The 13,606-nt window shown below is 35.4% G+C and overlaps 1 protein-coding gene across 4 annotated transcripts in view; it reads left to right on the top strand.

Moving 5' to 3' along the window:
• The window catches only part of LOC108752631, a 54,432-nt gene that overhangs the window by 36,990 nt on the left and 3,836 nt on the right, over positions 1-13,606 (top strand). For 2 of the 4 annotated variants that reach the window (XM_018493604.1, XM_018493605.1), the window contains exon 2: positions 11,928-13,414. In XM_018493604.1, the coding sequence (XP_018349106.1) occupies positions 11,928-13,414 (1,487 nt within the window). Of the gene's footprint in view, positions 1-2,780; positions 3,169-11,345; positions 11,533-11,927; positions 13,415-13,606 lie in introns of those variants that run through there. The other 2 variants (XM_018493607.1, XM_018493608.1) reach the window with 2 other exon arrangements.

Raw genomic sequence — 13,606 nt, 5'->3', positions numbered from 1 at the left:
ATATATATATATACGTATGCATATTTTTATGACGGATTTGCTTTATCTGTGGAAACATTTCGTTTTCAATGTACTTTCCGAAAGTATGTCTAACACAGGGGACAAATTTAGCTTTATCATTCCACTATCGAGCACTCACTTAATGCAAGTCATCGTCTGTAGTCGCTGTAAGTAATCCGTGAACAAACGCGCGCTCAGTATTTCCCGAGGATACCGTTAAGCCCTTGATTTTACTTGGAAACTACGTTAACGTGCTTATAGACGTGCTCTCCGATACGGTATTTCGATGATTCATATAATTCGCGGTCGAACCGGTCCAGTCTGGACGCGGGGGACGTGTGAGGAGTAGGGGGAGGGGGGGGAGGTGGTTCAGAGGTACGGGACCCCCTGGCATCCGCCTAATGCCCGGCTCGTGTTATTCACTTCCCTCTCAAGCGGTTCAAATTCCTCTTTCCAGAGCAAGGAGAGCCTTTTATCGGCGTGTGACGCGCGCCGTGCCGTGCCGTGCGACAGCGGCTGGCTGCAGCGGTCGGTCGGTGGCTAGAGTACTCGGTGAGTCATTCTTAGTGACTGGCTCGTTGTAATTCATTGCGACGATTGGACCCCTCACCTCCCGCGCGTACGCGCTGAAGCGGCTTTCACACCTAAGAAGGCGTTGCTTATAAAAGGACGTTTAACTTATGAAATTACAAAAATTATCTTCGGAAAAAAAAAAAAAAGGAAGATAAGACGCACCGAGTATAAGCAAAAAAAGGAAATCTTTAGATAAAGGAAATGTATTGAGTAAAAGGTATTACAGTTACGTAAGCTTATATTGTCAGTTCTTTTTACAAAAGTAATAAGTCTAAACAAATCACGTCACTGAGTGATTTTGGTACTCGCGAGTATCTGTCTGATTGGAACTCGAGGCAAAATGTATCTAACGTGTGTTAATTCTTGAATGGAGATTTTAATTTTTTTAATGAAAATAAATATAATTCTGAAACGAAATAAGGCAAAATTGTAGAATGTATTCTTGCTTAAAGAATGAATTATAAAATCATCTTTTGAAACTTGTTCATAAAGTTGAAAAATTTTGAATATTAAATTAGTACAAACAAGATTGAAAGAAGATTTATTATTCAATTATTAAAATCCAATGTATTGATATTATTTTGATATCTAATTTAAAAATTAAGAGAGAACAGCAATGTTGATTCAATTCCAATAAATGACCCACGTATTCATAATTCGTGTAAATTATAATTTCTAACTTAGTTATAATTTTTTTATTCGGTGACAGAATCATTATCAATTAAACATAATCAAAAATTTATTATGTGCAATCAATCAATTATTTAATAGAAAGTAGTAAAATTACATCGTATTACAATATTATAAAATTAATAAACGTATGGCTACATATTTTTTTTTAATAGTTTATATTGCATTTTAATATTATATACGCTGCTAAGATTTAATTATTAGTGAAAATTTATTAGCGGCAGATTATTTTGCAGATATTGTTGAGAAATCTCATGTATATTGATCTATATATTAATTGTTTTAATACTCGAGCTTTTAACCAGATCGACGTACAACTATGCCTCACTATAAAAATATTATGCAATTATCATTTAGCTTAATTTTAACCTGTATATTATATGGGATCATTCAAACGTCTTTTCCTGTTTATTTTTAAAAACGAGATTTATTTTATATCAATATAGGCAGAGAGAAACATTGTACTGTATAATATAAATTAATAATCGTACAAAAGGTACAATTATATACACTTACAAAAGTATTCAGAGTTTCCAAAACTTTTAGAGTGAATTCCACTCTAAAGAGTGAAATCTCACTCTTAATGATTGAAAACTGACTCACTCATCTCAATTTTCACTCTTTAGAGTCAGATTCCACTTAAAAAAATGTAGAGAGTACGATGATGCGCATACATAATAGTAACAAGATCCTTCTCCCTTTTTTATATATTTATTAACTTTAGTTCACTTTACATGATTCTCGAGGAATCTTAAACAAAGAGAGGTCTTTCGACGATCGCAATTATTATACGACAAAAAACAATGCATACGTTTTCCATAACCGTTCCGTTGAATTTCCCATCGCGATAAACAGATAATCGCTGCATGGGCAGCGCGGGCGCGGCGGCGATGCAATTACCACACCTCTAATTCCCAAGCAGAGTCACACTCGTGATTGTCAATAACGTGGTTATTCGACACGATTATCCGGCGACATAGGACGACAGATAGGAATGCGCTCGACGGACGCTTATCGCGATCCAACACCCGTTCCGCCTTCCAGCCATTGTGGACGCCGGCTTAACGAGCCGCTCTGGCATCTCGGCATTTCGATCCCGTGGTCGTCCATCCGAGAGTTGGCACACTCGCTCCGTTCCCATCCTCGGCCGCCTCTCGCTGCCAGTATCTACCTGTTGTTCGAGCAGCGAAGGCTGCTCGGTGTCTGTCTACCTGGCGGCTGAGACCCACTCGCGATTACATCGCACGTCTTCCCTTTTCTTTTTCTCCCTTTTTTTTATTCACGCGGTGCATTTATTTGATCGATGGAACGCGCTCCAACTACTGATCGGTACTGATGAACGAAAGCGGTGACTTTCTTCTTATCTCCCTCACCGCCTACCTCATGTAACGTGTGCACATAAGGATTCAAACATTCATCCATCGCCCGCCGCGAGTGATTTTAAGTACCTTTATTACTCGGATAGAGATATTTTTCGACAGCGGTTCAAATAGTTTGAGATATATGTACATCGATTCTGCCATTAATTCGTTTACCTCGGTATAATCTGCAATTGCTGGATTTACTTGTGCTACAAGAGTGATCGGAATCCATTCGATGTTCCTTGTTTCGTAAAATGTGAGATCGGCGTTGCTCATAATGTCACGTGAACGTGACGGTACAATCGTTACCGCGAAACGAATTTTCTCGAAGAGCGACCGCTTTGTGTGTTCCGGTTCAGGCGTGTCGCACGGCAATTAACGGAAGTTCATGCGAATGGGACGATTGATGATCGTTTCGAACGATTCGTTACGAGTGATTGACACAGAAACGATCGGATTGAAAACAAGGCGGTGCGTGACGTACCGGGTGGTGGAGCGATAAGGTCACCAACACAACGTAGTTCGAGGGTGAAAGTGAAACACAGTAAGTTATTGTCGTTCGCATTAGGATGTCTTCCATCATATGAAAAGCATTAGAGAGACGACCGTTTCTTCCATTCCGAAGTTTAAAAACTAGATACTTTATAGAATTGAATATTTGTAGTTTACCTGTTTGTAGATAGATATCTATTATTTTCTATTCATTCATTTGAATTCATTTATTATTTTTTGTTAGATGTATCCATCAGGTAAACCGATTCTTATCCGAGGACAGTTTCGGAGACAAAAACGTCGATTTTGTAAAATCGGCCGCACTTATGTAATCACTGCACACAGAAAAATGCATACTGCACGCGAATAATAATTACTTGTTTCAAAGTTCGTATATCCACAAATCTGTCAAAGTTCATCATAAGCATTAAAATTCAAAATATATTCTGAATCTTAGTAAATTTAACAGTTTATTCAAGATTATTAATTAAGATAAGTTTGATTTGTTTAATATGTAAAATCATTTCTAGGAGATTAATTTACAATATTCTTCAAAAGAAATTAAATTCTTGTTTTGAATATATATCAATAAGTTTTTCTGAGATTTGTAATAAGTATATTTTAAGATTAATTATCAAGAAAATATTCTTTGTTAAAGATAACCGTTACTTGAAAGGAAGAAAGTAAATTGATCGATAATTACTTTTCATAGCAATAGAATGAATTTTCTGTGATGTGTGTACTCGTTAAATCTTTTCTGTGCTCCGAAAGAAACAAATATTATGAATTTCATTGTAAATCTTTGAAAAAAATATATTTTCCAATGTCATGTCATTCGCCAAAATATTTATCAATTTATAGTTTTTATTTCACGATATTTCTCAAATTTGCTGAGTAATCTAACGTTTCCTTTGCGTGACTTTAGGATACTGTAGACAGAGTGCGTCTCAGACATTTCCACTTTGTTAGAAAAGTTTATTCAGGTGCTGAATATAAAATATTTGGGATATCTTCTGTTAGTTTTTACAACTGCAACTTGACGTCGTTACCTAGAAAACATTTATCGGAGATAGACCACTCGATACACCTGACGGGAGATAATCGATCGTGGGCGACCATGTAAATATTTATCGAGTCTGAGGCTTTGTGTAAATCTCTTCAAGCTTACAGATTTCATAAAAACGATTTTAACAATTCTATCTCATCGTTTCCTCAAAGAAAACAAGTAGAATATTTGTTAGAAAATAACTACGATAAAGAACTTAACATTCTCGTTAAATAACAGTATTATTATGTAGGATGTCCCGAAATTTTTGGCCAAGCGCTCTTGTAGACAGAGTAGACTAAATTCAGTTGAAAAGTCCTCTATTATTTTGTGCAATTTCTGCAATAGTTAACAAGATATTAATTGCTAGATATAAATTACTGAATATTGGTTTTCAATAATTTTTTACTCAAATACTATCAACTTTACACAAGTAATAAAAATCGTTTATTTTCTTTTCATAGAGCTCTGAGAATTTTTTCAGAATTTTTTAATACCATTTTCTCATGTTGGTAAAAATAATTGCCAATAAGAAAATGCAGTACTAAAAAGTTGATAAAAATTTCTGAAAAAATTCTTAGAGTTTTATCAGAAGAAAATTAACAATTTTTGTCTCTTGCAGTTTTTCTGTGATAGTATTTAAGAAAAAATTATTGAAGACTATTTTTAGTAATTAATATCTTGTTAACTATTGCCAAAATTGCAAAATAGTAGAGGATTTATCGACTCACAATCAGTTTAGTCTGGTCTATCTACACAAGAGCGCTTAGCAAAAAATTTCGGGACATTCTGTGCCCTTATCTTTTAATGTGATAAACATCACATATTTATTAATGATCTGTTAGTTTAAATTTCATGTATAACTGATTTTTGTTATTTAAATTTACAATATTAATAGGCAATGCTGAATCTATAGAAATTATTGGTTAATGTATCTACATAATAAATAATTATTATGACATATATAAATTCTGAAATAAAATATTCATAAACAAATATTGACTCTAATTTAATGAATACCATTAGGATTGCGAATAAAGACATTTTTATTAGATTAGCAATGTTAGTCAATGCTTGAAAAATATTGGAATAATGATAAAAAGTGCAAGAGACGTATAATTCTATTTGTACCTACTTCTGATAATTGATGAAGATATTGCAACGTCGTAATGCATGAAGATGAAGGATTGTGATTTAATTTTTCAATTGAAGGGGCAGATATTACTCGGAATTATCGATTTAATTGAATCTCCCGATATTCATCTGAAAGTGTAGAGTTTGCGCGAGTTTTGATTTGTGTTATCTCAGATCAAATATTAGCAGGGCAGTACTATTTGCTCTGTCTCATTTGCTGTACCTTATTATCTCATTGTATCGCGATGTTGCAAGACTTACACCATCAAGTGAGGATCGTATTGTTACGATTTCGAACTGAAGGCCGGAACAATGAGTATATCCGAATAATATAAGAATATTATTATCCCAAAGATTTGGATCCGAGATACAATGTTTCATCGGAAAATGCCTACTGCGATATATTTCTGCTTCGATATATTTCTTTTAGACATAAATCTATTTAAATTTTATTTACTTATCGATATTATATAATATATTTAATTCTTATTATTTTACCGTATTATATTTTAAATCGGCTCTTTCTGAATTTATTGGTGATTTCCTATGATAAATTCTATGTCTTGTGACAATAAATTGTAGCTTGATGATTCATCATTATCTACGTGACATGTATCTTGGTATTATTTTTGATAGCTCTTTCGTTCGTTATCTTCATATATCGGTTTTTTATCTTCGGCAGGGCCGCTTCCGAATGCACCACGGAATGTGTATCTCCTGGAGAGTTAGTACATTTCCGGGTATATCTCTGAGAACAGATAACAGCCACAAAAGGAAGGCACTCTGGAATTCCGAGGTGCAGCGGCCGCGACACACGCGGTCCTTGCACTTGTCGTTGCGGCTACGTGAGGCGCATAAAACGCTGCGACTCTTCTCCCGATTTCCTTTCTAGCTGCACGTGCAAGTTGCTCTTGCGGCGTGATTTTCCGACAGAACCGCACGTTACCGCGCGTGATCGGTTTCCAGAACAACACTCTTGCCGAGAGTTCGCGGGGCACGATGCAATTACAGGTTTGCCTTCTTTCTCATGCTTTCCCGAACTTTGGATATCAGCCAGTTAACGGTAGACATCGTCCTTCGCCTCCAGCGACGTGTGTTTCTCAATCTTTTTAAATACTTGAAAAGAAGGAAGGAATATTCAATAATATTAATAATAGCAATAATTAAAGTATTGAAAATGTCATTAAGCATAATTATTATCTAAGATCGAGATAGATATTAGCAGATGTGTATTTAAAAAAAGTTGCAAGGAAAGATTGCTGCAGGAAAATAAAAGCCGTGACAATAATAAGGTGTTTTATTTTGACAGAATTTTCCTATTTAATTATTTATTTTTGTATTGCACAGTTATGATTCGACTGAACCTCTTTTATGCCATGGTTGGCACAAAATAGTTAAATATTCCCTCAAGGAAACAGGAAATCGTTAGAGTTAATTGACCGAAGATGCCGTCAGTGCAATTGACCCTAATTTGCTGCGAAACGTTAGTTGAGTATTGCTACGTAAAGGAATTATCGACTCGCCGCGAGTTGTCTCAGAAATGCCCCCCGTCTCTCACCCGCAATGCAGATTTATATGGCGAGTCCGTTGTAGCCTTTCGTCGAACATAAATGCAAGTGCATATCCACGCCTATGCGGAATCATGATTCATAGGAACGTGTTGGCATCCAGGCGTGCCCTCGGGTGCTGATAGCACTTTAAAATTTTCTCAGCGACCGCTACTTTTCATCACAAAACATCATTTCTTTCCCCGCGCTTTTAAAGCTTGTCTTTGTCCTCTTTTTTTCTTTTTTTTTTTCTACGTACTCTTCATCTCTTTTTTAAATTTTTTCTGTAATTATTCATAAAAAGCACTGAGTTTACAGTCTCGAAAAATATCGCATACGAAAATTAACGTTTTTATTGTAAATATATTGTAGAATAATAATTTTTACATTATTAAATTGCTAAAAAAATTACATTAACAGCTTCAGAAATAATATACATCATTTTTAGATAGAATCGGTCTAGGAATTTAATATATAAGCGAAAAAAAATCATTATTAAGAGTAGACGACATTCTCTACTAGTATGAGTGACAGTTTTTATATCAATATATAATATAAACGTATACAGATATAATTATGTAATAATGTGCATAATATATATAATATGTATATTGATATATTAATTACATTATATTAGTTACGTATAATAATCAGGGATAGGAATTGTTACTTTTATTGTTACTTTTTAGAATAAAGATTGAATGACAATTTTTATGATGGTAACGATAACTAATTAAAAACTAAAATTGGAAAAGTCACTTTTGAAAGTAATTTCTCACTGTTTACTTGTTACTTTTACTCGTTACAAATAATGAATTATTTTTTTTTAATAGACAACATATAATGGTGACAAGTTACTTTTTAAAAATTGTTGAAAAATAATTGTCTCTATTAGCTTTTCTTAATTTTAGTTTTTAATTAAATATCATCACCGTTATAAAAAATTGCAATGTCAGTACTTAAATCGTTATAAAAAGTAACGATAAAAATAACGACGTTATTTCGACTTCCCAACCCTGCATATAATTATATCTACATATATTTTACGTAACAATTTATTTATCGTGTTATATATAAAGAAAATAATTATTACATTAAAAAAAATCATTTAAAAATTGTTTAAAAAATGTCATTAAATCCGAAAGTAGTAATTATTTAAATTATAATTATTTTCAATGTTTGTTTTATAAATGGTTCATATTTATTCGTTCAAATTTATTTTTCTTAAAATTTTTAATATACTCAGCATTTATAAGACATTATGACTTGATATTACCGAGATACTGTGTCCGTTGATTTTTGTCGTACGTCCCAAAAAGATTCGAATACGACTGCATGCTAGGTTTAGGTATACATTTTAGGAACTGGCACGTTCGAATCTCTCTCGATTCGGACCGAGAGCGCATAGATATTAACTCAAAGATCAAAAGTGTTCGCTCGTAAAGCCCCTAAGCCTCTTCGCACTTCCGGGAGGACATAAATAAAATGCTGTTATTTTCTCCGTGAAAAAATTCGTTTTATGTCATTCGTATTTATGCTATGTTAAATGTATCGCGCGCGTGTTCGTCGGTAAGCCGAACTGAGCAGTTCTCCTGTTTTCAAAACAATATGGAGGATATTTCGTAAGAGTCTCAAATTTCAGTAGCACGTTCTTTGTGTCAATAAATTCTTCTATAAAAATTTAATTGTATACCAGACGTCCCTCTTGTGGCATCAACAATTTTTTAGTCACTAAGATAAATATAAGTAAATATAAGTAGGATTTGAATAAATATAATTAATATGAATAAATATAGTATAAAGAAATGTCTTCTTTTTATATAAAATTATTATCATTACTATCGCGTTTTAAAGCGTTTTCAATTACAGTGGGTTTGGACCGACCTTGGTTAGATTAATGATGTAACATGTAGCCTCCTATTGATGGACGTTACATACTCTATCAATAACAGAGCATACAACGTCATTAATCCAACCCAGATCGGTTCAAACTCGCTGCAGTTGAAAACGCTTTAAAACGCGATATAACCGAGTTTGACTGGTGGAGAGTGTCTAGACGAGGTGGCTGGAGATCACACGGACGAAAGTCTGCAGTGGCCTGTCCTATTATTAGAGAAGTTTCAGCCGAGTGCATCTGGGAGGCAGGTCGAGAGACAGCTATCGCAATATTATCTCGATATTATTACGACGGTAAATCCGGAGGGAAAGACATGGCAAATTAAGGGCTTAGGATTGGTCCGACTGGATGTAAAACTCGTAGTGGCGACTCACTGTGGGTGACCATAGAGAAATCTCAAGCGGCGCGGATTTGCAGCGCGCATAAATGCATGGTCACGCTCACCGGTACCAGTACTGACGTTGATTTCGCGTCTACCGCCACGGAAATTGGAAACCACCGTCCCGCTCGTTTGTTTTGCCGTGTACAATCGACGACTTCTACAAGTTGCACACGCGTGTGCACGAGAGAGTGAAATCGCGAGTTGTAACCGCGGCTGCGATAGTTGGTCAAGCGATTTGTGCATATAGTGTTTCGGATTTGTTTTTTTTTTTTCTTTTAAATACGCTAATACGATACGCGTTCGGGAAGACGCTATTAGCGCTCTTTACGCCATTCTTTCTTTTATATTTAATAAACAACGAAGGTAGAATGACGTGCGAAGTCTGGAAAGTGGCGCTAATAGCGTCTCCCCGAAGTCACTAATACTCTTTTATAGATATATTCACGATACGAAGAAGAAGGGTAGCAATCAGTTTTTAACCACTGCAGATTGAAGATTAAAGCACAGATTTAAAAACCTGCCATTTGATACTCTCGTAACACATTTTGATGGTGCCATTTTAGCTCCGTTAATCATTTCAATTTGTTTTTCTTTTTTATATTAAATATACAGTATTGAAAATATGTCAATATAAGATATATATACAATACAAATAATTCTAAAATCATACAAATAATATCAAAATAATTTTTTTTCATTAACGGAAAACAAGGATAGAAAATTACCAAATTCGCACTTAGCTTCGACACTTCTAGCAAATACTCGGTTTTAATATCAAATGATAATCCACAACTTTGGGATTTAAACAGTGATAGAAATAAGTCTCCCGCTTTCTTTCTTTCTCTTTCTTTCTTTATATTTGTCACAGAATTTGACTGTTAAAAAAATATAACTATCAGCTTGGAATATTCTGTAAATATCAATATCAGCATACGCGTGTATGTATATTTATGTAATTACGTGTTTTTCGTCTGTGTGCGTGTAATCAGTGCAAGCTGTCCGCCAATCTTTTAGCGTCGATCAACGAGTAGCGAGTTAATTGGAGGAGATCGCATTAACGATAAACACAGCCAACGGCAAGAACGATATTTCTTATCGATTTTTAATGATTTATAAAATATCGCAGATATATGTCAATAGAAGCGTAGAAGCGTCCTGTTACTTCTATATAAATTTATTGATTTGATCTACGAGTATATATGAGTACTAATTAATGTCTTACTGTTTTGTGTGCGCTTATATAAGGTGTCTTATAAGACATATATATATATATATATATATATTCTAATGCACCGTGACTTTCGATAATTTCACGACCATTTACTGTTTCGAAGAATTTTATGTTAAATAATAATTTAATATTGAAAACAGAACGTTTTTCAAAGGAAAAACAAAATATTTCTTAAATATTTGATATACATATGTGTATATATATAATTCGTTAAATAATGAGTAAGTTGGGCAATTAAGAATCGGCGCTGTAAGTGGTGCGCTTAAATGACTAAAATCGTTACAGTCTAATGATATATTTCTACAATTCAATAAACGTACGTTTCGGCTAAATTCTAGCCTTCTTCTTAACGAATATTTCAAAAATTGCGTTTCATTGACTGATGTGTACGTAGATTACGTTGACTAATCTCTCATACATTTGGCCATGGGAGATTAGTCAACGTAATCTACACACATATTAGTCTATGAAACGTAACTTTTGAAATATTCGCTAAAGAATATTAGACTGTAACGATTTTAGTCATTTAAACGCATCACTTACAGCGCCGATTCCTAATTGCTCAACTTACGCATTATTTAATTATTATTGTAAGGAATTTTACTTTTATAATTATATATAATGTTTTTCTTCCGAAGATTTAATATATAAAATCGAAAATTATTTAATATATATTTTTTTTATAAATATTTATTGATCTATAAATTTTTGTAGATTAAAAAAAAAAATAAAAAAGCAATACTATTTAAAAATAATTGCTTAAAAGTGATTTTGTGATTCTATCAAAAATTTCGCTAGGCTTCAAAAATTGCACGCATAGTCGAAAAAAAAAACAAGTAAGTATGTTTAAAGATATTCGTCATTATGTGTGCAATCAAGTGATATGTTGAGACGCATGTTGAGACGCGCAAAATAATTTCTCCGATTATGTAGCGCAGAGTGAGAAAAATTAATTTTCATTACGTTGCTATGACAATGACGATTTGTGTGAGATCATTTATTAATTATCGCATTCGGTGAATTAAGTTAAGTGCCAGGAAGACACGATAATTTCCAGGCGGCATTCTCAGAATCTCTAATATTCTCCCCTCGGGAATGACTGATCATTACAAGAAAGAAAGTGTTGACAGTTAACATTTTCATGCGAATGAAACCATTGTCTGTCTTGTGTGAATTGAAGGTTATTATTAATGTTAATAAGAATAGATTTTATCTTTGTATTTCTGCCACTGGCGTACCCTTTGTCAGAAGCATCTGTGTCGCCAATCGTTATAATATATTACTGATTTACGACGCGACGAGCTCACGAGTGAACCACGAAAAAATTCCCGACAAATCATATAATGGATTATCAGGAACCGTATCAAATTGATTCGACGAAATATTAACGAAAATTAGATTTGAAATAAATTATCGGAAAATATGCTAAATAATTAAAAAATCTGACAATATAATTATCGCCTTATCGTAGAAAAATTCATTTAAACCAGAATTATTGTTGAAACTTTAATCTTTAAATTTTATTGACATTCCACAACAACTTTGATTGACAACCTTTTAATTTTTTGTTTTTAGGCACCAGCACAGATTTGGTGCCGCAACTGCTGGGCATGTTTGACGAGCTGGCGCGTCGCAGTGATGGCTACGATGGCGATCACGTGGTCCTACCATCGTCCTGCAGTATATCCGCTGTTCTGCAAAAGCGTCTGAGCATGGTACCGGTTGCCCAACGAAGTTCCGTGTTCGGTCAGTTCTGCACAAACGGAGATTTAGCCAGGCCTGTGTATCAGGACATGCTGAAGACCAAGGAACAAGAAGGCGAGTACAACGAGGTCGTAGCGGATACCAGCAATAATACCATGTTGGAGACGATCATCCCGGTAGTAACGGTAGAGCACGAAGGGAACGGAGAAATAATTGGGGAATCCACTGGGAAGCCGATGTATGAAAGGCGGGAGACCAACGGCCTTACTACCCCGCTTAGATACAATAAACGACGCAGAAACGGTAGACCGCTCTCCGGAAGTTCGATCGCGTCCAGCACGTCTTCCAGCAGCTGTAGCAATCAAGGCAACACTTCCGCTGCCAATCCTTATTTAGCGTCCGTCGAATCTCTTGCCGATACCTGTGCCAGCTCCCAGGGTTCCGCGGACAGCGGAGTCGTGACGGTTTCGAAAGGTAGTTGTCGGATATTGAACGACGACAATGAACAAAGGAGGAACAGCGCTGAGGAGGATCCTTTATGCCATGGACCGCGCTACTGCGACCCGCATCGAAATCCCGTCGAGAGGGTGCTCCTTGAGATCGTGGACACAGAAGCGATATACGTCGAACATCTGCGTCAAGTTATTCAGGGTTATCTCATATTCTGGAGAGATAATCCGCCGTCGTTCTCACGTCGATTACGTCTCGGTGACCTGTTTAGTAATATTGAGGATATCTTCGAGTTTAATAGAGAATTTTTATGGGAGATAGAGAAATGCGGCCTAGATCCTGTTTGCGTCGCAAATACGTTTATTAAACGTAATTCGGGATTTAAAGTATATACTGAGTACTGTACGAATTATCCGAGGACAGTCTCGGTGTTGACCGATTTAATGGGTCAGGAGGAAACCGCGTCCTCCTTCCGCGAACGGCAAAAGGCTCTAAGTCACCAGCTACCGCTCGGATCCTTCCTTTTGAAGCCCGTCCAAAGGATCCTTAAGTATCATCTGCTTCTGGAGAATTTATCAAAGGAGTACGGCGCCGATTGTGATTCGAGAGAGAATGAGGCTGAAGGTAGAAGTGCCATCGAGGCTGCTCTTGCCGCAATGACTGGCATTGCAAAGCACATCAATGCTATGAAGAGGAGGCACGAGCACGCTGTACGTGTTCAAGAAATTCAGTCGCTTCTGTACGGTTGGCTGGGACCAGACCTGACTACAAGTGGCGAATTGGTTGCGGAAGGTCGATTCAGAATGCGAGGAGCCAAAGCCCCGAGGCATGCCTTCCTCTTTGACCGAATGCTTTTGCTGACGAAGAAGAAGGAAGACGGCCTTCTTGTCTACAAAGCTCATATTATGGTATGATTTTTCGTCATAATCTTTTGCTTCGTCCGTGCATTAAAAAATTTACTTTTAGTTATACATATTTATATCGTGTCTATTTTACTTTTATGGTAGATATTTGAAGGTTCTATTAAAAATATTTTAACTTCTTGAATCATTTTTTCCATTTTTTTCACATACATAATTTTCTATTGATCTTATAAAAAA

This window comes from Trachymyrmex septentrionalis, unplaced genomic scaffold (assembly GCF_001594115.1).
Source record: "Trachymyrmex septentrionalis isolate Tsep2-gDNA-1 unplaced genomic scaffold, Tsep1.0 scaffold60, whole genome shotgun sequence".
NCBI lineage: Eukaryota > Metazoa > Arthropoda > Insecta > Hymenoptera > Formicidae > Trachymyrmex > Trachymyrmex septentrionalis.
This window is presented reverse-complemented; position numbering and strand designations above follow the sequence as displayed.